Source organism: Lethenteron reissneri, chromosome 39, assembly GCF_015708825.2.
Source record: "Lethenteron reissneri isolate LAM-NWPU_2019-01 chromosome 39, ASM1570882v1, whole genome shotgun sequence".
In the NCBI taxonomy this organism is placed as follows: Eukaryota; Metazoa; Chordata; class Hyperoartia; order Petromyzontiformes; family Petromyzontidae; genus Lethenteron; species Lethenteron reissneri.
The window spans coordinates 12,036,565-12,059,815 of NC_083817.1; the positions used below are offsets into that span (position 1 = coordinate 12,036,565).

Below are 23,251 nucleotides of genomic sequence, written 5' to 3' on the forward strand. Positions count from 1 at the left end.
TGAGATGGGAGTGGTGAGTGTGAGTCTGTGGTGCTGTGTGAGGTCAAAGTGGTGAGTGTGGTTCTGTGGTGCTGTGTGAGATGGGAGTGGTGAGTGTGGGTCTGTGTGAGATGGGAGTGGTGAGTGTGAATGTGGTGCTGTGTGAGATGAGAGTGGTGAGTGTGAGTGTGGTGCTGTGTGAGATGGGAGTGGTGAGTGTGAGTCTGTGGTGCTGTGTGAGATGGGAGTGGTGAGTGTGGGTCTGTGCAAGATGGGAGTGTTGAGTGGTGCTGTGTGAGAAGGGAGGGGGGGCGAGTGAAGTGATTCTGGGTCCTACACCACCGCTCATAATAATTTAATCTCTACATTTATGCGTCACTCAACTGCCTCGACATCTCACACAGCGCCTGGCCTCGCATCTTAACTCAACCGTTACCAAGGGGACTCTCCCAGTGGCAGCTGTCTCTGTGCAGCAACGAGGTGATACGGCGCCCACCCTGATCCCAGTAACCTGCAAGTCCCTCTTGGTGGTGATGCACATTGCGTGCCTTGCGTATATTGCCCGCCTCAAAAGCAGTGTCATCGACAGCCATTGCCCGTGCACTGCTGGATGAGGGCCCACTCGAGCCCTGTCCATCCCTTTGGTCCTGCTTCATCTGCGCCGTGGATTCCCTTGGCTGACGCTCCAAACATTTATCTCGACCACTGACCGTCGCCGTCTCTTCTGGCGATGTGGCCCTGCCCAGGTGCACTCCTCTGAACAGTAAATACCTTAGAAATGTGGAGTGTCAACGATTCAGATACGGAGTTTCTAGGAGGCACCTTTATTGACAACTTTCACGGTCTCATGCACACTCTTTCCACTGAGATAGCCAACTACTATCCTTCGCAATATCTACCGGAGACGTTTAGCGACGACGGCGATGAGACGAGTCCATTTCCAGGACCGGCAGCCCCGGGCTCCCGCTCTTAGCTCCTTTTATGCCCCCAGCGCTGCCTGGCTCTGCCCTGACTGCACCTCCCTTCTTGAACCTGCTAGCAGGTTCCAGGGGCATCCAGATGGGGTCCTCCGTGACCCTTACCCGAGTTCCTCCCCTCTGCCCACACCCCGTGCACGCCCTCACCGGCGCGTGTGCTGTCTACCCACCACAGTTGCCGCTGCTGTCCACCAGCCGGCGCTATTACACTACACATGGATAATATATACTGTATATGTGTGTGGGGAGCGGTAGCGACCCGAGTTCGATTCCCGCTCACGGCCAACACCAGTGACGATTATCAGAACCGGTCCTGGGCCTCCCCCAGGTCGACTCAGAATCAAATGAGTACCTGATGCGGTGTGTGAATATCGCCACTTGGAAGTCAAAGGCGGCCGGGTGTGGTGCTGGCCACCCACTCGCCCCTCGTGTGCCGTGCCGGCCTTCATACAGTGAGGGAAAAAAGTATTTGATCCCCTGCTGATTTTGTACGTTTGCCCACTGACAAAGAAATGATCAATCTATAATTTTAATGGTAGGTTTATTTGAACAGTGAGAGACAGAATAACAACAACAAAATCCAGAAAACGCATGTCAAAATTTTAATAAATTGATTTGCATTTTAATGAGGGAAATAAGTATTTGACCCCCTCTCAATCAGAAAGATTTCTGGATCCCAGGTGTCTTTTATACAGGTAACGAGCTGAGATTAGGAGCACACTCTTAAAGGGAGTGCTCCTAATCTCAGCTTGTAACCTGTATAAAAGACACCTGTTCACAGAAGCAATCAATCAATAAATTAGATTCCAAACTCTCCACCATGCCCAAGACCAAAGAGCTCTCCAAGAATGTCAGGGACAAGATTGTAGACCTACACAAGGCTGGAATGGGCTACAAGACCATCGCCAAGCAGCTTGGTGAGAAGGTGACAACAGTTGGTGCGATTATTCGCAAATGGAAAAAACACAAAAGAACTGTCAATCTCCCTCGGCCTGGGGCTCCATGCAAGATCTCACCTCGTGGAGTTGCAATGATCATGAAAACGGTGAGGAATCAGCCCAGAATTACACGGGAGGATCTTGTCAATGATCTCAAGGCAGCTGGGACCATAGTCACCAAGAAAACAGTTGGTAACACACTACCCCGTGAAGGACTCAAATCCTGCAGCACCCGCAAGGTCCCATGCTCAAGAAAGCACATATACATGCCCGTCTGAAGTTTGCCAATGAACATCTGAATGATTCAGAGGACAACTGGGTGAAAGTGTTTTGGTCAAATGAGACCAAAATGGAGCTCTTTGGCATCAACTCAACTCGCCGTGTTTGGAGGAGGAGGAATGCTGCCTATGAGCCCAAGAACACCATCCCCACCGTTAAACATGGAGGTGGAAACATCATGCTTTGGGGGTGTTTTTCTGCTAAGGGGACAGGACAACTTCACTGCATCAAGGGATGATAGACGGGGCCATGTACCGTCAAATCTTGGGTGAGAACCTCCTTCCCTCAGCCAGGGCATTGAAAATGGGTCGTGGATGGGTATTCCAGCATGACAATGACCCAAAACACATGGCCAAGGCAACAAAGGAGTGGCTCAAGAAGAAGCACATTAAGGTCCTGGAGTGGCCTAGCCAGTCTCCAGACCTTAATCCCATAGAAAATCTGTGGAGGGTGCTGAAGGTTCGAGTTGCCAGACGTCAGCCTCGAAACCTTAATGACTTAGAGAAGATCTGCAAAGAGGAGTGCGACAAAATCCCTCCTGAGATGTGTGCAAACCTGGTGGCCAACTGCAAGAAACGTCTGACCTCTGTGATTGCCAACAAGGGTTTTGCCACAAAGTACTAAGTCATGTTTTGCAGAGGGGTCAAATACTTATTTCCCTCATTAAAATGCAAATCAATTTATAACATTTTTGACATGCGTTTTTCTGGATTTTGTTGTTGTTATTCTGTCTCTCACTGTTCAAATAAACCTACTATTAAAATTATAGACTGATCATTTATTTTTCAGTGGGCAAACGTACAAAATCAGCAAGGGATCAAATACTTTTTTCCCTCACTGTAGGTGCTCACTAACAGCACTTGCCCCAAAAGTCTGTTTCAGGCTATACAGAGGATAATAATATTTATTGAGACTGAAGGAATCCGATGAGCTATGAAGCTCTTTTTCGCAGATGTCCAGTCGGAGCGGGTCAGACAGTTACAACAACAGAGAATATGAAAACCGATAGGGAGTGTAGAGTATAGGAAAGGTAACCAAGTCGCTAAAATAAATAACAGTAAGGTATATAACTACAAATGACAAAAGTATATCAAATCATGCCGCTTTTTCAACACTAAATGCAAACTTTGGCAAGACAACAACAGTCCCAGATCACACCAAGACAACACAGTTCCTCAATAAAATTGAAAGATCCTTTGTCGTTAGTGTGTCTGTCTGTGTCTGTGTGTGTCTGTGTGTGAACATATACAATATTTATTATTATGTATGAGTTTAACAATGCTTCCTTTTGTTGTTGAATCGTAACACATTTTATGACACTGACTGTATGGGGATTTAAATACAGTAAATCATTATTTCCTTCCGACTTATGAACCGTTCGACTTACGAACGGGCATCTGGAACGGAGTCCGTTTATAAGTCGGGGGACTGCCCGTACTACATTCTCCTGGCGAGCCGGGGTAAGGCACCTACCTCCTCGACACCCACGGGAAGGGAGTTTAGCAACAATCGTGCGAACCACCAATCCTCGCTGCCTCCACAGTGCTGAATTAGAGCCACGTGCGTAGCCACCACCGCTCGGCTATTGATTGATTGCATCAAGCAAGCAACTACAGTCACCTTGCAGAGGGGAATCGGGCACGGTGACGGCACCAATGAGAGCTTGGTTTTCCGACAAATGTTATTCGTGAAGACTAAAACGCCATGAATAAATATGAACAAGAGTAATGAATTAGGAACAACCACCGTGGACTTTCTGGTGGCAGTCATCATAACTGGTGGAAATTAACTGCAGGAAACGAGTGATTGGGACTTAGTGGGGAAGCCAGCAAGATCGGCGAAAGTTAAAAGAGCAAGCAGCTTGTCATCGTAAGGTTGTGAATTCAAACCCTTCTCCGTGTTGGGTGGGGAGTTTACTCAGTCCATCACCCCTCTCGCCAGAGGGTCGATAAAACAGGTACCACTTTTGTGATGAAGTCAACAATGGCTGTCCTTCATAATAAAGGTTTTTCGGTTAGATCGCGTTATTTATAAATGTGTCGCAACCCTCCACCACCCGACACAGCCAATCAGTAAAAGATGTGTCACGTTGACAAAAAAAATAATTCACTACTTTAGCCTAGCCGGTGTGTTGAAGAGTAAATCCACAATATTTACAATTTTGGAGTACGACGTTTTGCTGGTAATTACATCCAGCATCATCGGACAATTTGCCAGAAGAGTGAAGCCCTCCACCTGATCCTGGTCTTAAATAGAGCAGCAGGGTGACGTCATCATTTAACCCAATCAGGTGCAGATGTAGTGCGTTCCCAGGGAGACAGACGACGTAGTTGAGGCACACTCTTTTATTTAACCAAAAGGCGGTAACAATACTTGAAGGGGTAACGGCCCCTTCACCCGTACTCAATGGGAAACACCCCTCGCACTATTCCCTGACTGTCCTATTCCCAGTCCTCCGCTAAGAGTGCTATGGGAGGCTATCTGATCCGGCCCTGGTTAAGCACGGATCCCGGCACCCAGACAACCAGGCCGTCCTCGGCCCTGACAAGGACAGCGAGCCAGGGGAGTCCCAGGGCCTATTCTGCCGGTCTTCAGTCTTCACTGGTAAGCTTCGAACACACTGGTCCCGAACCCTCTGGCTCCCCGCCTTTTATAGGAATCCTCTCTGAGGGGTGGGGCTATGGGGGATCACAGCGCCCCCATGGCCCCCCAGGGTTAACCGATGCGGACGTGGATGTAGACACCCGTGTGTGGGTGCAGACACCCTTGTGTTTCTGTCCGCCTTTCTCCCCGTAACAACCCTACACAGAGATCAGAAGCAGAGAAGGGGGGTATTGTAATTATATAATAGACGAGCTGTCCTAGCCGGCTTCGCCCGGGACTTGGATCCACCACGCCCGGCCGCCTTTGTCTCCCCAGTGGCGATGTTCACACACCACAGCAGTTACTCATTTGAGGCTGAGTCGACCGGTGGTGGTGGTGGCCGTGAGCAGGAATCGAACTCGGGTCGCCGGGTTCATAGCGCAGCGCGCAAATCGCTACGCAGTGCCCCCCCCCCAAAGTTGTGAATATGTGTGTCTGTTCAAAATGTTTAGCATACTTCCCGACATGCAAGAAACTTGAAATTTGGCATGTGGTTACTGTCCAGACTGTACACCATGCAATAATGGATATATTTTTCATGGCAAGTGAGCTGTGACATCTGTGATGTCACCCGCATGCGGAAGCGTAGCGGAATGCGCCAGCTGATGTCACGCATCCCCCCAACCCTCCGCGTGTAAAGTGCCATACACATGTATTGCAGCTCTAAGGCGTTCCTCGCGTAGCATTGCTTTATTATTTCCGTCGCTTACTGCCGTACGCACCCTGAAAGTTGTGTGTCTGCAGCAAGCACGTGTATGTGTACCTATGGACGCGGTAGTGTAGTGGTTAGCGTGCTTGCGCTACAAACCCGGCGACCCGAGTTTGATTCCTGCTCACGGTCACCACCGGTGCGAATTATTTGAACCGGTCCTGGGCCCTCCTCTAGGTCGACTCGGCCTCAAACGAGTAATTCGTATGGTGTGTGAACATCGCCACTGGGGAGACAAAGGCGATCTGGCGTGGTGAATCCAAGCCGGGTAGTAAAGCTAGTATATGTATAAAAGGGAAATTTGTGAATATGTGTCTGTTCGAAATGTTTAGCATACATCCCAACATGCTGCAAACTTGAAATTTGGCATGTGGGTAGCTCCCACACTGTGTACACACTTCTGTATTTGGGGGGGGGGGGGGAAATGACAATGAAGTGTGTGGCGACAACCTGCATACAGGACTGGCGAGGATCGATATCTGGTGAGCGTTTGTGGTATCGATTAAACAGGAATAGGCCGATTATAAAGAAATCAACAACCTTCGATTCTTGGCACGCGAGCGTAAGTTTTTTTTTCCACCGCGCGTTGGGTTTAATTTTAATTATTCAGGTAATGATCAAAGTTTTATTTTCATTTATCATTAAATATGTAATTACATGCATTATAAAGATTAGGGTTATTGTGTGCAAACTTTACATGTAGCACGTTAAACGTTTTCCCCCTAAGTAACATGGCTAAACGGTACAATGGCAATGGGTCTTTTATGTAAAAATATATTTAGGTAAATTATTATTGCAAGTACTTAATTCTTACCTATAAAATATTTTTTTGTCTGTCTGTTTGTCTCTCTGTCTGTCTGTGTACGCAACTTGTGACGCATTTAACTCACAAACTGGGGTTTACATTTCTAACTTTAAAGTAGTTAAATTGACAATTTAGCGGTTTCTGCCGAGCGCAGTCAGGGCAGGAACGAATAAGTTTAGAGACCTCGGCCATCATGCCGGGCTAAAAGTAATCCCATTGCAGCGTCCGCAAAGTTATTTGAACACCGAGGTGCAACAATTTTTCACTATGCAAGACACGAACCAAGCCGTCACGGAGGGTAACGGGGACTACAATCCGACATCGGTCTACCATATCCTCCATCCACATCAAAAGGCCGTCATGAAAAGCCAACCGACCACAGTCATCCAATGCCAGAGAGTCATGTGTGTGTTCCGCTCGACGCCGCAAAGTAGCTAAGGAATCATCCAGCAGCTGCTCGCGCACCCACACAGAGCGCGGAAGCTGCAGGATGCTGTCAGCCGGCACATGAGCAGCGTGCGTCTTTGAATCATCCACCGCGGACATGACAGTTCGCGGAGGTGAAGTGACAGGCGTACAACGAATCGTTCCAGAAGAACATGCGCAGCGGGAAGCATGTTGCAATCGTGACAGCGCATCCGCTTTGCAATGCCGGGAACCTTGACGATAAACGACCTCGAAGGAAAATTCTTGTAAAATTTCAAGCCAACGAGACAATTGGCCGGCCGGCTGCTCGATCTTCAAGGAGTATTGGAGAGCCGCATGGTCAGTGTGGACAATTAATTTCCTGCCGTAAAGGTAAGGCCTATACTGACGCACAAAGTACACAATGGACAAAAATTATCTTGTTACGCAGAAGCGACTTTTCGCTGGAGAAAGGACACGGCTGCCATAAGCGACTACTTTCTCTGCACCATTTTTCGATTGCGATAAAATGGCGCCGATACTCGTGTCGCTGGTTTCAGTATCTAATATTAACGACAAAGAAAAATTTGGATATTCGAGCGTGGGTGCATCGGATAAGCGACTGCGATGGGCCATGAACGCCACTTCCTCCTCCGGACCCCATTTAAATCTCTGATTTTTAGCAGTCAGCGCGTGCAGGAGTTTAGTGACCGTAGCAAAATTTGGCATAAACCGACGGTAATATGACGCAAATCCGAGGAAGCGTCGTACATCCCCTCGCATGTTGGGGTCGGCCAATCGCGAACACAGGCTGTCTTGGTCGGATCCATGGCAATACCGTCGGAGCTCACAACGTGATCCAAGTAACGCACCGAATGTTGCAATAGATGACATTTTTTTGGTTTTAATTTGAGGTTAGCGGAGCGCATCCTCTCAAAAACGGCGCGCAGGCGTCGAAGGTGTTCATCAAACGTGCGACTAAACACAATTACATCATCCAGATAAATGAGACAATTGTCCCACTGCAAGCCAGCTAAGACGAACTCCATCAAGCGTTGGAATGTAGCGGGAGCTGAATTCAACCCCATCAGAAGGAAATTTAATTGAAAGAGTCCCTGAGGAATGCGGAACACGGTCTTCAGTTTTGAAGAGTCATCCAAGGGCAATTGCCAAAACCCGGAAGACAAATCGAGAGTCGAGAAATACCGCGCTCCGGACAACGCATCCATGGAGTCATCCATATGCGGGAGCGGATACGCGTCGGCCACTGACATTTTATTCAGTTTGCGGAAGTCCATGCAAAATCTGAGATTCCCGTCCTTTTTCTTAACAAGTACGACCGGTGTGCCTCAAGGGCTGTTAGACGGGGAAATTATATCAGCGGCCAGCATATCATTCACAGTGCACTGCACACGTTCTTCTCCCATAGGCTCAACCGATGCGAGTTCTGACGAATAGGGCTGGCCTCACCCGTATCAATGTGGTGGGACAAAAGGGACGTATGTCCCAAATCGAAATCATCTTTCCTGAAAACGTCAGCAAATTCACACCGAAGTGCACGCAACTCCCTGCGTTGGTCGGAAGACAACGACAGATTCTCTCGACATAGCTCCATGATCTATCGATCATCCGACACAGAAGTGGAATGAGTCGCCCCCCCCCCCCCCCCCATGCAGAACTTACAAAAACAGGGCCTGTCCGGAATGAACTATCGTCTGAGCGCCAACAAGCATCAGACTCCGGGTCGCAGTATTAGACGGGATCAGAAGGACCCCGGCTGCCACATCATCGCTACGATTCCTTTCCGATAACGCAATGGCACCAGCATCTGGGAACCCGGCAGAATTTCAACTGTAACGTCTACTAGCGCCTGCACGGCGGCGCACGGCGACGAACGCAAGAGCAGAGACGGTAGAAAAAACTATTTGCAACCGGAGGGCATTTCCAAACAACCCTGATCCACTAAAATTTTAACAGGCATCCTCCCAAGAAAATCAGGGCCCAACGAGCAGGGCACAGCCAAGGACCTCGAAATCAAGACCGGCCCTGACACAGCGACATCCCCAATCGCAATGTGGGCATCCACCTGGCCGATGATGCCCATGCCACCCCCATTAGCAGCAACGCAAGCGTCAAAGGCCGGTCGAATTCGTGAAACGGGAATAAACAGAAGCTGAAAAATTACATCAGAAATGATTGTAGCAGAAACACGAACATCAACGCCCTGAATAGAGCCAGGTACCGTCGAGGATCCTGCGGCTGCCGCGACCACGCAACATGCCAGCTTTTTCCATTGCGTTATCGAGACAGGCCAACCCTTGACAACAGTACCCGAATTACGATACGAACGACCCTGCTCAGTGATATGAGATGCCTGAGGTGACGAATTAGGCCGGGTGTCTGACGTGTGCCGACTCGCCTGCATGGGAAGATGTTGGGCCGTCGGAGAAGGAGTCGGAGCCGGAGCAGCAGGCAGAGTCGGAGAACGAGGGCGACTTCGGCGATCCCACGTGAAGTGGCCCAACCGGCCACACCTGAAGCAGGTGACGGCCGGCCGGCGAGCTGCCCAGTCATCACCCCGACGTGGACCGGAGAACCCCCGGCGACGTTGAATGTCACCCCATCGTCGATCCCAACGAGGAACAGCTGCCGCAAGATCACCCTCCGAAAGCGCATCGTCCGGATTGTGGACGACTTTAGTTGGTGACCAACCCTTCGGCTCACCATCGTGACCAGGATCCCCAGTCCATGGAGCCATCTGCGTCCAACGCTGTAAGTTCTCATGCACGTTCAGGCATCTGGCGGCCCATCGAGACGTCTGCGGCTCATGACCGCAAGCAGGTAGAACCACCCCCATGTCCCTTGCCAAAGCTAGCATTCTTTCCATAACCAGCGAGTCAAGGACTTCTTGCTTGACATTGGGGTAGGCGGCCACAGTCAACGCCATCAAAGTGCTACGGTAGGCGAGTGGGGATTCGGAACTCCCCCGCCTACGCTGCATGAACTTTCATTGAGTATCAGAAGGCAGTTTGTAGACCTCAGCCATTTCAACGTACACATCCTTCAACGTTTTCTTTTTCTCAGAAGGAATCGTCGAAATACCACCAGCGCGTCGTCATCCAAAACGGTTGGCAGAGCGAACAACGCCTCTTCCTCCGACCAGTGTAGTGAACGGAATGCTGCCTCGAAGCTCCAAGTGAAGGCGCTCCAATCACCGCCTGCAGTGACGAATTCCTTGACTTGAGGAAGACGGCTGCTGCGCTCAGCTCCGTTCCGTCCAACAGCAGCAGCTCCCACCGGCTGCTCACCACGTGGCTCCTCAGAAATGGCGGACTCCAACCGCGCTCCAACAGTGCCGCCCAAGATGGTGGCGTCCCGCCGCATGGTCTCCGTAGCGTGTGTAATGGCGGACAGCTCTCCCGCGCCCGCAATGGCGGCCATCGACTCCGCAGGGGGACCTTCCGAGGCTCCATCCCGAAGCCTCTGCTCATCACCCCTCGGCAAAACCTCCTGTGGGTGCCCCGTCACCATAGACGACGCGACAAACGACACCAGTTGGAGAAGCATCGTCTGTAGCGAGTCTAGCTGCTCTTCCACCCTTTTCCAGCCGTCTTCTGCCCGCTGTGGTGAAGATGCCGCAGCTGCGCCGTCCGTCTCTGGCGCGGTGACCTCACCAGCCGCGGTTCCTGTGACCGGGACCACGGATCCCGGGGTCGGCAGGTCCTGGGTCCCTGCCTCGTCAACGTCGGAAGATGCCACAGGTGGGTTCTTCTTCTTGAGATGCTTGGACATTTCGCTTTTTGTTGTACTTTCTTGTCTCTAGAAGAACCACTTCTGACTCCAGTTGTAATAAAGCACTTCCACGACAACTGTTGACTGGCGTCTTTCTTTATTATATAACTGCACAGCTCTCGCTCTCTCCGGATGGCTCCACTCTCTTTCTTTGCCGTGACACGCACCCTCTCTGCTCCACCATCGCGGCGCGTCTCTCCCTCTCACTCCCTGTCCACCACTGGCTGACGGCGTGCCGGGATGAGAGACGGCTTCGCTGGAAGAACCGTGGCGAGTAGAGGGTGGCGATGATGCAGTCCGGACTCAGGCTTCCCACACCAACCAAGAGTCCTCTCACTGCCTCCCCTTATTTTCTCCACGGTGGAACAAGCTCTGCCTCCGGACACGACCCCTCGTAGAACCTTCTCGACTGTTCTCGCACATATTCTCAAGCTCTGCCCGTCACCTTTGGCCCAGATGGACCCCACACTTCCCATTGGGTATTAGTTACCCAGTGGTGGCTTATGCAGATACCCCTCGTCGTCCCCTAGATGGTGCTCTCTCATTACACTACTATAGAGTCACTAGCTACTACTCACTCTATTGTATGTAGGGTGTTTAGGTATATGTGCCTACGCGGGGGTAAAATATTTTTTTAGTGTGACGGGGGGGTCGACAATTTTCGGAAACCTTTTAGATCAACTATTTACCCCCCACTTTCTATAACTTTTTTTACTTATAATTTTGTTGACGGACAAATGGATGGACAAACCGCACACTGGGCTTTCACAATAGCTTAGTATTTGTGTATGTATATGTCATGTTTTAAAGTTTTGAGAAGTTTTTAAATCAAATTTTCCGCTGGGCAACGCTGGGTACTTCCCGCTAGTCCTATATAAACTCTCGTTGCAGCAGCTCTTCTTCTATGTCAGCAGTCCTCCTGCTGTGTTTGTTTCACACCTGATGACGGTTGCTTGTGTTACGATCGAAACGTCGTGATCTATGATTTTTTCTACCTAAGTGACTTTCTCGAAAGAACCAAGGAGTATGGATTCCTGCAGTCACGAGAGCTTCGAATCGGTATTTTATTTGTTTTAATAATCTGATCACTTTCAGCAGTGTTGCTTTGCCATCGTGATTTGGCATTCAGTGCTCTGTTAATTTGAGCATTATTGTAGCCATTCTGTCGTAGTGCTTCTTTAACATGTTTAATCTCTCTCCATAGACTTTCACCATCTGACACTATTTTAGCCCGATGTATGAGCGTCTTGATAAGGGAGGATTTTTGAACTGGGTGATGATGTGAATCTGCATTCAGATAGGCATCAGTGTGCGTTCCCTTTTGGTAAACACTGTGTGTTATTTTGCAATTTAGGCCATGTCCAAGCAAAATATCTAGGAAAGGGAGTGTGTTATTCACCTCCGTTTCCATGGTGAACTGGATGGCCGAGTTTCGTGCATTGAGATGATTTATAAATTCATTAAGTGTATCTTTACCATGTGGCCAGACAACCAAAGTGTCATCAACATATCTAAACCAGAAATATGGTTTGAATGTACTTGAGGCAAGTGCTCTTGTTTCAATATTTTCCATGTACAGATTTGCTAAAGCAGGAGATAAAGGAGAGCCCATTGCTGCTGCTTCCTTTTGTTTAAAGAAATCACCTCTCCATAAGAAGTAAGTGTTATTTAAACAATGGTCAGCTAGTTTTGGAATATCTTTTTGGTAAACCTGTAATATTTACTAGTGTATCAAGTAATTTAAGCGACTCGCTAACTGGACCCTAAGTGAATAAAGAAACCACATCAAAACTCACCAGAATATCATTCGGATTAAGTTTAATATCTTTAATCAGATTCACAAGATGTTCTGAATTTCTTATGAATGAAGATGTCCTACCGATGTAGGGCTGTATTTGTTAATTATATATTTTGCTAATTCATATGTGGCAGAGACAATTGTACTTACTATGGGTCGTAATGGGATGCCGATTTTCTGAATCTTTGGTAGCCCATACAGTCTAGGTGGTATTGAGGCCCTTGGCTTAATTTGGTATTGCTCAGTTTTGGGGATGAATGAATTTGCAATGATTGCAGTAGTCTTACGTTCTAAAGTATTAGTTGGATCTCGTTTAATTTTAATGTAGGTACTTTCCTCTAGTAAATCTTTAATTTTATTATCATAACCGGCTCGTGACATCGCGGCCTTTATCAGCTGCCAGAATTTGAATATCTTTATTTAATCGGAGCTCTCGTAAGGCTTTTGCTTCGTTAGAGCTAATATGTATTTTTGGTACTTTACTATTCTCAATTATTTTTGCAACCTCGTGTCTAGTCATCTCTGTCTCATTATGTGGAAGGTGTTTTACCGCTGATTCCACCTCGGCAATTATCTCATCTACTGGAATTGTGCATGGGATACGGCAAAGTTAAGGCCTTTAGAAAGGATGGAAATCATGTCGCTGGTTAAAACAGTTAGTTAAGTTCATTTCGGTTTTGTTTTTAAATTGTTTGTTTTTAGTTTGGAATTGTTTGTTATGAAGTATAGATAATTTGTTAGAGTTGTTGTTAGATTAAATACATTATCAGACGATTGTTGTGTTATAGTATCGATTATATTCCAATAATGAAAGGATACACTATTGCTTTTATTTAAGTACAAGTGCTTTAGAGATTCCGAAATGAGAGATAATTCACTCCTGTTGTGCTGTATTCTCTCTAGCAATAATAATTCGCTGGCTTTGTGTAGTATTTGGTTAGCTTTAACAGACTTTATGTGATGTGTTATTTTAACTGCGTTTGGTATTACCTTCGAATCTCTGCACCATTGAGGAATGCTAGTGAAGATATCAATTTTACCCGCTTAATGCGGAGCTTCTCCAACTTTCTGGTTTTAAGAAAAGTATCCTCCCCGTAGAGGTTAGTCAGTTTATAAATAACGCGATCTCACCCAAAAACCTTTATTATTAGTAATATTAGTCGCGAAAGCCTACGTGTTAAAATGGCTGTCCAATGGATAGACTCAGCCCCGCCGTATGAAAGTGGAATCTCCATTACTGGCTTTGCTCGGCTGTAAACGGAAGATGAGCACAAATGCCTCGATGGTCATACGGGCAGGAAATGGCTTTGGCTGTTGAATCCAAAGTGAAACGCCAGCAGAGGGAGGCATTGCCACGCGACACGCTGGGCTATCTGCCGCCTCTGCCCATCATTATTGCAATCTGTATGGGCGGCTGTGGCTCCGGAAAGTCCACGAGGAGAGTTCGCACCTGGTTAAACATATAAACTTTAATTAGTGTTATAATCATTATTCTTCCGCTTGTTTACCCAGGGAAATCTCACCGAGTCTCAAGAACCGCTTCCATGAGGAGCCTGCCAATGTGTTGCAGCAGTAGCGGGCACGATGTTGCTGCTCCTGCGTGTAATGCCACTGGAGTAATTTGCAGGATCATGTTTAAAGCATTGGGTGGTTACGTCGCGGCGCACGCATGTGATCCAGTTTGCGGAGGCGGCGAGGGTTGGCGGATCACAGAAATGTCGGGAAACGCCCTTTCCTTGCAGGTCGAGGTGCCCTAAACCTTTGGTCGTCACGAGAGGGCGGAACAGCAACACTTGTTTCGTCTGCATGGGAAAGAGCGTTTCCCCCTCGCATGTGCCGGTTTTTATCGGGGTGCTCCGGTTTCCTCCGATTGTTTACATAAAAAACGTATTAATTGGATACGTATATGTTGAACATTTTTCACACCGTTTGTAGCCAACCGTGCTTATCAGAGGTGCGGGGAAAGGACAACAAACTAAACACAAAACGCAGTTTTAAAGAAACGAGTTTTCAATCAACATTTAAAAGTCCATTGTATCGGAAGGAAGAGCGTCCCAGACAACCGTAGAAGCGCATCTAAAAGCGTGTTGGATTTTTCCCGGCGCGCCAGTTTCCCTCTTGCGTGTTAACACTCATCGTAATAATATATAGAGGACCCCAGAGCCTGGGCAATTATAGGTAGTGACGGCTGACCGCCTGGCTGCTGCTGCCTTCCCCTATTCCCTGTGGTTCCTCCTCGTTGCCGCCTCCTCATCTGTCTTTCTTTGAGAGCGATGGGTGAACGCTGATGTGCCGGCACGTTACAAGTTGACGGAATGTTTTTATTTTTCAATTTAAAGCTTTCGTGACTGCATGGATTCATATTCTTGGTTCTTTCGGTAAATTCATGTAGGTAAAGAAAAATAAAAAGAAAAGAAAAGAAAAAAATAAGTAAATTAAATTACGACGTTTCGATTGAATTTTATTGTTGGATAGTTTTATTTAATTATTTCCCTTCTACATGACTTTACCGAAAGAACCAAGAATATGAATGTTTTTAGTTACTATCGTGTGTGCGCGTGTGTGGTTAGCCATGGGAGTAAACCGCAGAATCCGGATGAAACCCATGGATAACAGGAATACAAACTCCGCAGAGAAAGGCGCCTGACTCGGTGATCGAACCCATGGCTCCTTGCTGTGAGGCACCAGTGCCGTTCTCCCAGGTAACCAAGTCGCCAAGGAGGAATGTGTCTCGCCAGAGCGTGGTAGTAGCGTCTCCTGCTGCCGACATCGCGGCCACGAACCAAACGTGCGGAACAAAAACCGACAAGTGCACAAGACGCGCGCGTGGAATAGCACTGAGAGACGGAGAGACGAGGAATGCGTGGATTAGAGAACAGGATAGAGACACTATCATCATCATCATCTCGACCAGGGGCCGGCAACCAAAACAACAAGAAGAGACACTCTTTTTCGGTAAAAAGCAGCAATACTGTATTTAAAGATCCTTAATGCGTGTGGTGAACGCGACAGACGGTGGGTCCTTAATAAATGATGTCACGAAGCAGCCCTTCAGGAGCCGCATGCGGCTCCGGAGCCATAGGTTGCTGAACCCTGCCCATGGTGAACTGGACTTCCATGGTGAACTGGACTCCCATGGTGAACTGGATTTCCATGGTGAACTGGACTCCCATGGCGAACTGGACTCCCATGGCGAACTGGACTTCCATGGTGAACTGGACTCCCATGGTGAACTGGACTTCCATGGTTACCTGGACTTCCATGGTGAATTGGACTTCCATGTTAAACTGGACTTCCATGGTAAACTGGACTTCCATGGTGACCTGGACTCCCATGGTCAGGGTTCGGCAACCAAAACAACAAGAAGAGCCATTTTTTTCGAATTTCAAGAGCCGCGCTGCAGTCCTTAAAGAGCCACCGCACGCGGCTCCGAAGCTGCAGGTTGCCGACCCCTGATCCAGACCGTCAAGAGGAGCGAGTGGGGCCTGGGCAGGACGCGTCACGGCTCGCAGGGACCACGGACGATGGAAAAGGATAACTACGGAGTGGCAGCCCGAGAGGACGTCCAACCGGGGAGATGGAGCGGTGAGCTCGGTTTGTGTGCAGGTGCCGGGTGGATCGTTACACCGCGGGATCACAACCATCTCGCTCACCCGTCCACCACCCTGCTCACTCACTCGTCCATTCACCCACTCACTCGCCTTCACCCAGCAGTGGATTGATCTTGGCTGCTGCTGCTGCTGGTGACGATGACTATACCCCCGAAAGTCTCCGAGGGGTTCACCGCTGCGCCATTGTATTGCGAGGGATGGGGTGGGGGTGGACCCCGTGGGGATCACGCGGGGTCCACCCGCCCGGGTTTCCTGCGAGTCGTGGGGGCAGCCCCGGGGGGTCCGCCCGGCTGCGACATCGAGACGACAGCCGACCGGGTGGGGGGGGGGGGAGACCGCGGTGAGAGACAGGGGACCTGGGTTAATAGGAATAGGAGACCTGGGTGGCAGATCGGAGACCAGGGGGAGACGGGGTAGGAGACCTGGTTAAGGGAAGGGTGAGGGAGGGGAGTGGAGACCTGGGAGGAAGAGGGGAGGAGGAGGAAGAGGAGGGGGGAGGAGGAGGAAGAGGAGAGGGAGGAGGGTGCAGCTCTCGGTGGAACACAGAGGCGGGGCCCCGCGACGCCGAGAGGTTTCTGTCGCCGAGAACGCACGGACCCGGCCCGGGCTCCCCGGGGCCCGAGAGGGGACCAGCGCGGAACGTGAGGGGGTCTGCTGCTCCTTGCAGCCTCAACAACAACAACATCGTCGTCCTCTTCACCTCCAGCTCCTCCTCCATACGCGCTGCCACCAAGGGGACCCGCGGGGCCCCACTCGAGGCGAGGGCGTCCGGTGTCTTAGAGGGGTCCCGTGCTCCGGGCTCCCAGAGCGAAGGAGTCCCGTGAGAGGGCCCTGATTTGAGACGTAAGGGGGCCCGCGGTGAGTCGCGTGGACCCCAGGCTAGACGAGTCTCTAGTAAGTAGAAGGGGGAGGGGTCCCCGGTGGGGGGGAACTCCTCTGAGGGGGTTCCCGGGAGCCATGGGCTGCCCGTGCTCGGTCGAGCGGCGTCCCGACGATCCTGGGCCCCCCAACGGGCCCGTGGCCCCTCACCTCTTCGTGGCCCTGTTCGACTACGAGGCGAGGACCCAGGACGACCTGAGCTTCGTGAAGGGAGACCTGCTGAAGGTCCCCGACGCGGGCCCTGACAGCTGGTGGTACGCGTGGCTCGTGGAGCGCGGGGCCCCCTCGGAGGGGGGCCCCGAAGGGTGGATCCCGGCCAACTACGTGGCGAGGGTGCAGAGCATCGAGGCAGAGCCGTGAGTACGAAGCCCGGGGGGCGCCTGCACCCTCACCCCCTCCCCATTCATCTCTAACCCCCTCCACCCTGAGACCCCCTCCACCCTGAGACCCCCTCCACTCTGAGACCCCCTCCACCCTGAGACCCTCTCCACCCTGAGACCCCCTCCACCCTGAGACCCTCTCCACCCTAAGACCCCCTCCACCCTGAGACTCTCTCCACCCTGAGACCCCCTACACCCCTCCACCCCCTCCACCCTGAGACCCTCTTTACCCTGAGACCCCCTCCACCCTGAGACCCCCTCCACCCTGAGACCCTCTCCACCCTGAGACCCTCTTTACCCTGAGACCCTCTCCACCCTAAGACCCTCTCCACCCTGAGACCCTCTTTACCCTGAGACCCCTCCACCCTGAGACCCCCTCCACCCTGAGACCCTCCCCACCCTGAGAACCCCTCCACCCTGAGACCCTGTTTACCCTGAGACCCTCTCCACCCTGAGACCCCCTCCACCCTGAGACCCTCCCCACCCTGAGACCCCCTCCACCCTGAGACCTCCTCCACCCTGAGACCCTCTTTACCCTGAGACCCCCTTCACCCTGAGACCCCCTCCACCCTGAGACCTCCTCCACCCTGAGACCCCCTCCACCCTGAGACCCTCTACACCCTGAGACCCCCTCCACCCTGAGACCCCCTCCACCCTGAGACCCCCTCCACCCTGAGACCCCCTCCACCCTGAGACCCCCTCCACCCTGAGACCCCTGCACGGGTCGAGGTTCTATCAGAATTGGCCTCTCATGGCCACCGTCACGACCCTGCCGCTGGTGCTGAGCCCATAGCTGCTGCTAAACCGCTCATCTCCCGTTTTCAGCCCTGCAGAGCCAGTAGTGGACATTCCACATTCCTATGGCGGTTAAGGTAGGGGGGGGGTTATATATGGGGCAAACACTGCTTGACCACCCCCACAAAGTGGTTACTCATTTAGTTTATCGACCCAGAACGGAGGGATGATGATGATGGTGGTGCCTGGTGTATCCGAACCCCGCCTGGGCCCTCAGCCTCTCCCAACTGCTGCGTGAACTTCACAGACGAGGGGGGGGGGGGGGTTGATCGCTCAACTCACTCACTCCGATGTCACAAAGACAAAGACCCCCGTATAGCCTGAACAGACTAATGGGGCAAGTGCTGTTAGCGAGTAGCACAAACGATGAAGGCCGGAACGGCACACGAGGGGGTGGGTTAGCACCACGCCTGGCCGCCTTTGTCTCCCTAGTGGCGATGTTTACTACTACACACCAGGTATTCATTTGAGGTTGAGTCGACCTAGGGGAGGCCCAGGACCGGTTCAGATAATCGTCACCGGGATTGGCCGTGAGCGGGAATCGAATTCGGATCACCGGGTTCGTAGCGCAGCATGGCGCTAACCGCTACACCACCGCTCCCTGACGCACACACACACAGACTACACACACACACTGACTACACACACACAGACCACACACACACACAGACTACACACACACAGACCACACACACACACACAGACTACACACACACACTGACTACACACACACAGACCACACACACACACAGACTACACACACACACTGACTACACACACACAGACTACACACACACACTTACTACACACACACAGACCACACACACACACTTACTACACACACACAGACCACACACACACAGACTACACACACACACTGTCTACACACACGGCGTGGATGCTGGTGGATTGTTGTTCCCCCATGGACTGATCGGGGTTTGGGGCGAGGAGTTCCATGCGCTGGCGCGTGGGGACGCCCAGTTGCGTGCTGGGCTGACGCGGCGCCGGGGCCCGTTCAGGAGCGAGTGGCGTTCTGTGCGGGGGATGGCGGCGCGCCAACTACCTCGCCAGGTGCGCAGGAGGACGTGGGTTCGATCCCGACCCTGCTGCTGTATATTTGAAGTTTGCGTGTCTCTCTCTCTCATCATCATCATCATCACGGTGGCTAGGAGATGTTGACTACCTCGCCTGGTATGCAGGAGGTCGTGGGTTCGATCCCGACCCTGACGCCTGCTGCTGTATATTTGGAGTTTGCGTGTCTCTCTCTCTCTCATCATCACAGTGGCTAGGAGATGTTAACTACCTCGCCTGGTGCACAGGAGGCCGTGGGTTCTATCCCGACCCTGACGCCTGCTGCTGTATATTTGAAGTTTGCGTGTCTCTCTCCCCGTGGCCGCGTGGATTTTTCTCGGGGCCGTGCGATTTTCCCTGCACATTTAGAAACATGCTTTGAGAGTATTTTGTTAGCTATGCATTGCTACGTGATACACCTCTTCGTCGCGTTAGCATTTGTGGCCAGGTCGCTTCTGAAAACGAGCCGTGTAGCCCAGCGGGCCCTTGCTGTGGCGCACGACACGACTCACGCGGCTGCTCGAGTTCCACTCCCCGCTCACGTCGAAGTACGAGTGGCGATTATTTGAACCAGCCGCGAAGCCTCCACAAGGTCGTCGGAGCCTCGAACGAGTGCTTCGTGCGATGCGTAAAACACACGTGAGCACTGAGGAGACAAAGGGGGCCGGACGTGGTGTTTGGCCGCTCACCCCCCTCCTGTGCCTCGCCGACGCGGTAGCCCCAGCAGTCGGTTCGAGGCTAACAGGGTCTGTTTTTATCCGCCTCCCTCCCACATGTTTGTTTCGTTTGTGGGTTCGGGTTTACACAACTTTCCTTCATCCTCATCCGCGTCTTTAATTTCCTCACGAAGGCGCCCGCCACATCACCGGCAGGAGGCCGCGCTCGACACCCTGAAGCTCTGCGAGCGAGTGTCGTGAAGCGAGTCACTGAAGCGAGTGTCGTGAAGCGAGTCACTGAAGCGAGTGTCGTGAAGCGAGTTAATGAAGCGAGTGTCGTGAAGCGAGTTAATGAAGCGAGTGTCGTGAAGCGAGTCACTGAAGCGAGTGTCGTGAAGCGAGTTAATGAAGCGAGTGTCGTGAAGCGAGTTAATGAAGCGAGTGTCGTGAAGCGAGTCACTGAAGCGAGTGTCGTGAAGCGAGTTAATGAAGCGAGTGTCGTGAAGCGAGTTAATGAAGCGAGTGTCGTGAAGCGAGTCACTGAAACGAGTGTCGTGAAGCGAGTTAATGAAGCGAGTGTCGTGAAGCGAGTTAATGAAGCGAGTGTTGTGAAGCGAGTTAATGAAGCGAGTGTCGTGAAGCGAGTTAATGAAGCGAGTGTCGTGAAGCGAGTTAATGAAGCGAGTGTCGTGAAGCGAGTTAATGAAGCGAGTGTCGTGAAGCGAGTCACTGAAGCGAGTGTCGTGAAGCGAGTTAATGAAGCGAGTGTCGTGAAGCGAGTTAATGAAGCGAGTGTCGTGAAGCGAGTTAATGAAGCGAGTGTCGTGAAGCGAGTTAATGAAGCGAGTGTCGTGAAGCGATTCACTGAAGCGAGTGTCGTGAAGCGAGTTAATGAAGCGAGTGTCGTGAAGCGAGTTAATGAAGCGAGTGTCGTGAAGCGAGTCACTGAAGCGAGTGTCGTGAAGCGAGTCACTGAAACGAGTGTCGTGAAGCGAGTTAATGAAGCGAGTGTCGTGAAGCGAGTTAATGAAGCGAGTGTCGTGAAGCGAGTTAATGAAGCGAGTGTCGTGAAGCGAGTTAATGAAGCGAGTGTCGTGAAGCGAGTTAATGAAGCGAGTGTCGTGAAGCGAGTCACTGAAACGAGTGTCGTGAAGCGAGTTAATGAAGCGAGTGTCGTGAAGCGAGTCACTGAAGCGAGTGTCGTGAAGCGAGTTAATGAAGTGAGTGTCATGAAGCGAGTTAATGAAGCGAGTGTCGTGAAGCGAGTCACTGAAGCGAGTGTCGTGAAGCGAGTCACTGAAACGAGTGTCGTGAAGCGAGTTAATGAAGCGAGTGTCGTGAAGCGAGTTAATGAAGCGAGTGTCGTGAAGCGAGTTAATGAAGCGAGTGTCGTGAAGCGAGTTAATGAAGCGAGTGTCGTGAAGCGAGTTAATGAAGCGAGTGTCGTGAAGCGAGTCACTGAAGCGAGTGTCGTGAAGCGAGTTAATGAAGCGAGTGTCGTGAAGCGAGTTAATGAAGCGAGTGTCGTGAAGCGAGTTAATGAAGCGAGTGTCGTGAAGCGAGTCACTGAAGCGAGTGTCGTGAAGCGAGTTAATGAAGCGAGTGTCGTGAAGCGAGTCACTGAAGCGAGTGTCGTGAAGCGAGTCACTGAAGCGAGTGTCGTGAAGCGAGTCACTGAAGCGAGTGTCGTGAAGCGAGTCACTGAAGCGAGTGTCGTGAAGCGAGTTAATGAAGCGAGTGTCGTGAAGCGAGTCACTGAAGCGAGTGTCGTGAAGCGAGTTAATGAAGTGAGTGTCGTGAAGCGAGTCACTGAAGCGAGTGTCGTGAAGCGAGTTAATGAAGCGAGTGTCGTGAAGCGAGTTAATGAAGCGAGTGTCGTGAAGCGAGTCACTGAAGCGAGTGTCGTGAAGCGAGTCACTGAAGCGAGTGTCGTGAAGCGAGTCACTGAAGCGAGTGTCGTGAAGCGAGTCACTGAAGCGAGTGTCGTGAAGCGAGTTAATGAAGCGAGTGTCGTGAAGCGAGTCACTGAAGCGAGTGTCGTGAAGCGAGTTAATGAAGCGAGTGTCGTGAAGCGAGTTAATGAAGCGAGTGTCGTGAAGCGAGTCACTGAAGCGAGTGTCGTGAAGCGAGTCACTGAAGCGAGTGTCGTGAAGCGAGTCACTGAAGCGAGTGTCGTGAAGCGAGTCACTGAAGCGAGTGTCGTGAAGCGAGTCACTGAAGCGAGTGGCGTGAAGCGAGTCACTGAAACGAGTGTCGTGAAGCGAGTCACTGAAGCGAGTGTCGTGAAGCGAGTCACTGAAGCGAGTGTCGTGAAGCGAGTCACTGAAGCGAGTGGCGTGAAGCGAGTCACTGAAGCGAGTGTCGTGAAGCGAGTCACTGAAGCGAGTGTCGTGGAGCGAGTCACTGAAGCGAGTGTCGTGAAGCGAGTCACTGAAACGAGTGTCGTGAAGCGAGTCACTGAAGCGAGTGGCGTGAAGCGAGTCACTGAAGCGAGTCTCAGCGCGACGTTTGGCCGTGCGCTCTCGCGAGTCGGGTCCGTCGCGAATGCGCCACCCCGCCGATGGCACACGCTCCGAGTGCGCTCTTTGGGACCGACAACGCTGATTTAATTCTGCCTCGGACTCGACGACAGATCCCAAACATCTGCTGAATCTAAAAAGTCTCTTTTTTTTTTACCAGGTAAGGCCCACTGCGCCATACAGCTCTTTTTTTCAGAAGCGACGTGGCTATCACGAATGATAGCTCAACGAAGCGTCTCATTACGTGGACATTTACAGCAGCCAAATGTGGAGGGGAAACCAACGGGCAGAGAGACACGCAAACTCCAAATATAAAGCAGCAGGCGTCAGGGTCGGGATCGCGCCCACGACCTCCTGTATATCAGGCGAGGTAGTTAACATCTCCTAGCCACCGTGATGATGATGATGATGAGAGAGAGACACCGCAAACTCAAAATATACAGCAGCAGGCGTCAGGGTCTGGATCGAAACCAACGACCTCCTGTGCACCAGGCGAGGTGATCCACGTCTCCTGGCCACCGCGGCGCTGCCGCTGACCGGGCCGGAGACCCCAGCGTTGAGGCCGCGGGGCACCGCGCGAGGTTTGCGTGTGTCATAGGTCGGGTGTTTATCTTTAATCGGCATGTGTTATTCGCAGCGCCTTCGTAGGTTCTTCGTGTGTGTGTGTCTTTTGCAGCACTGCCAACGCAGGCTCTTTAATTTCTCATTTTGTCGCTATTTGTTTTTCCTTAAAGTCGTGTTGACCTTGGTGGTATTAAAAACCGTGGTCTCCAGCAAAGTCACGCCCCTGTACCCGACTGTGGTGGGGCTTGTGGCCATGCGGTGCTTTTCTCTGCTTTGGCACAGGGAAGCCGTCTGCATGACTCTCACCGACACTCCTTGAGAAGAGTAAAACAATATCGGTCGTCTTCATGTGTTGTCACAATCAAGAACATAAAAGAAACAAGCCACAGCCTTGTGACAGTGGCCGCGTAACTCAAACTACGGATCATACTCTAAACCTATAGAGACCCGC

General features: G+C 51.2%; 1 protein-coding gene across 1 annotated transcript in view; it reads left to right on the top strand.

The window, feature by feature from the left end:
• Nucleotides 1-16,495: 16,495 nt before the first annotated feature.
• LOC133351932 (tyrosine-protein kinase SRK2-like) overlaps nucleotides 16,496-23,251 on the top strand; it is a 63,800-nt gene continuing 57,044 nt past the window's right edge. The window contains exon 1 of the mRNA XM_061567546.1: nucleotides 16,496-17,171. Within this exon, the coding sequence (XP_061423530.1) occupies nucleotides 16,894-17,171 (278 nt within the window). The 5' untranslated portion in view covers nucleotides 16,496-16,893. The remainder of the gene's footprint in view (nucleotides 17,172-23,251) is intronic.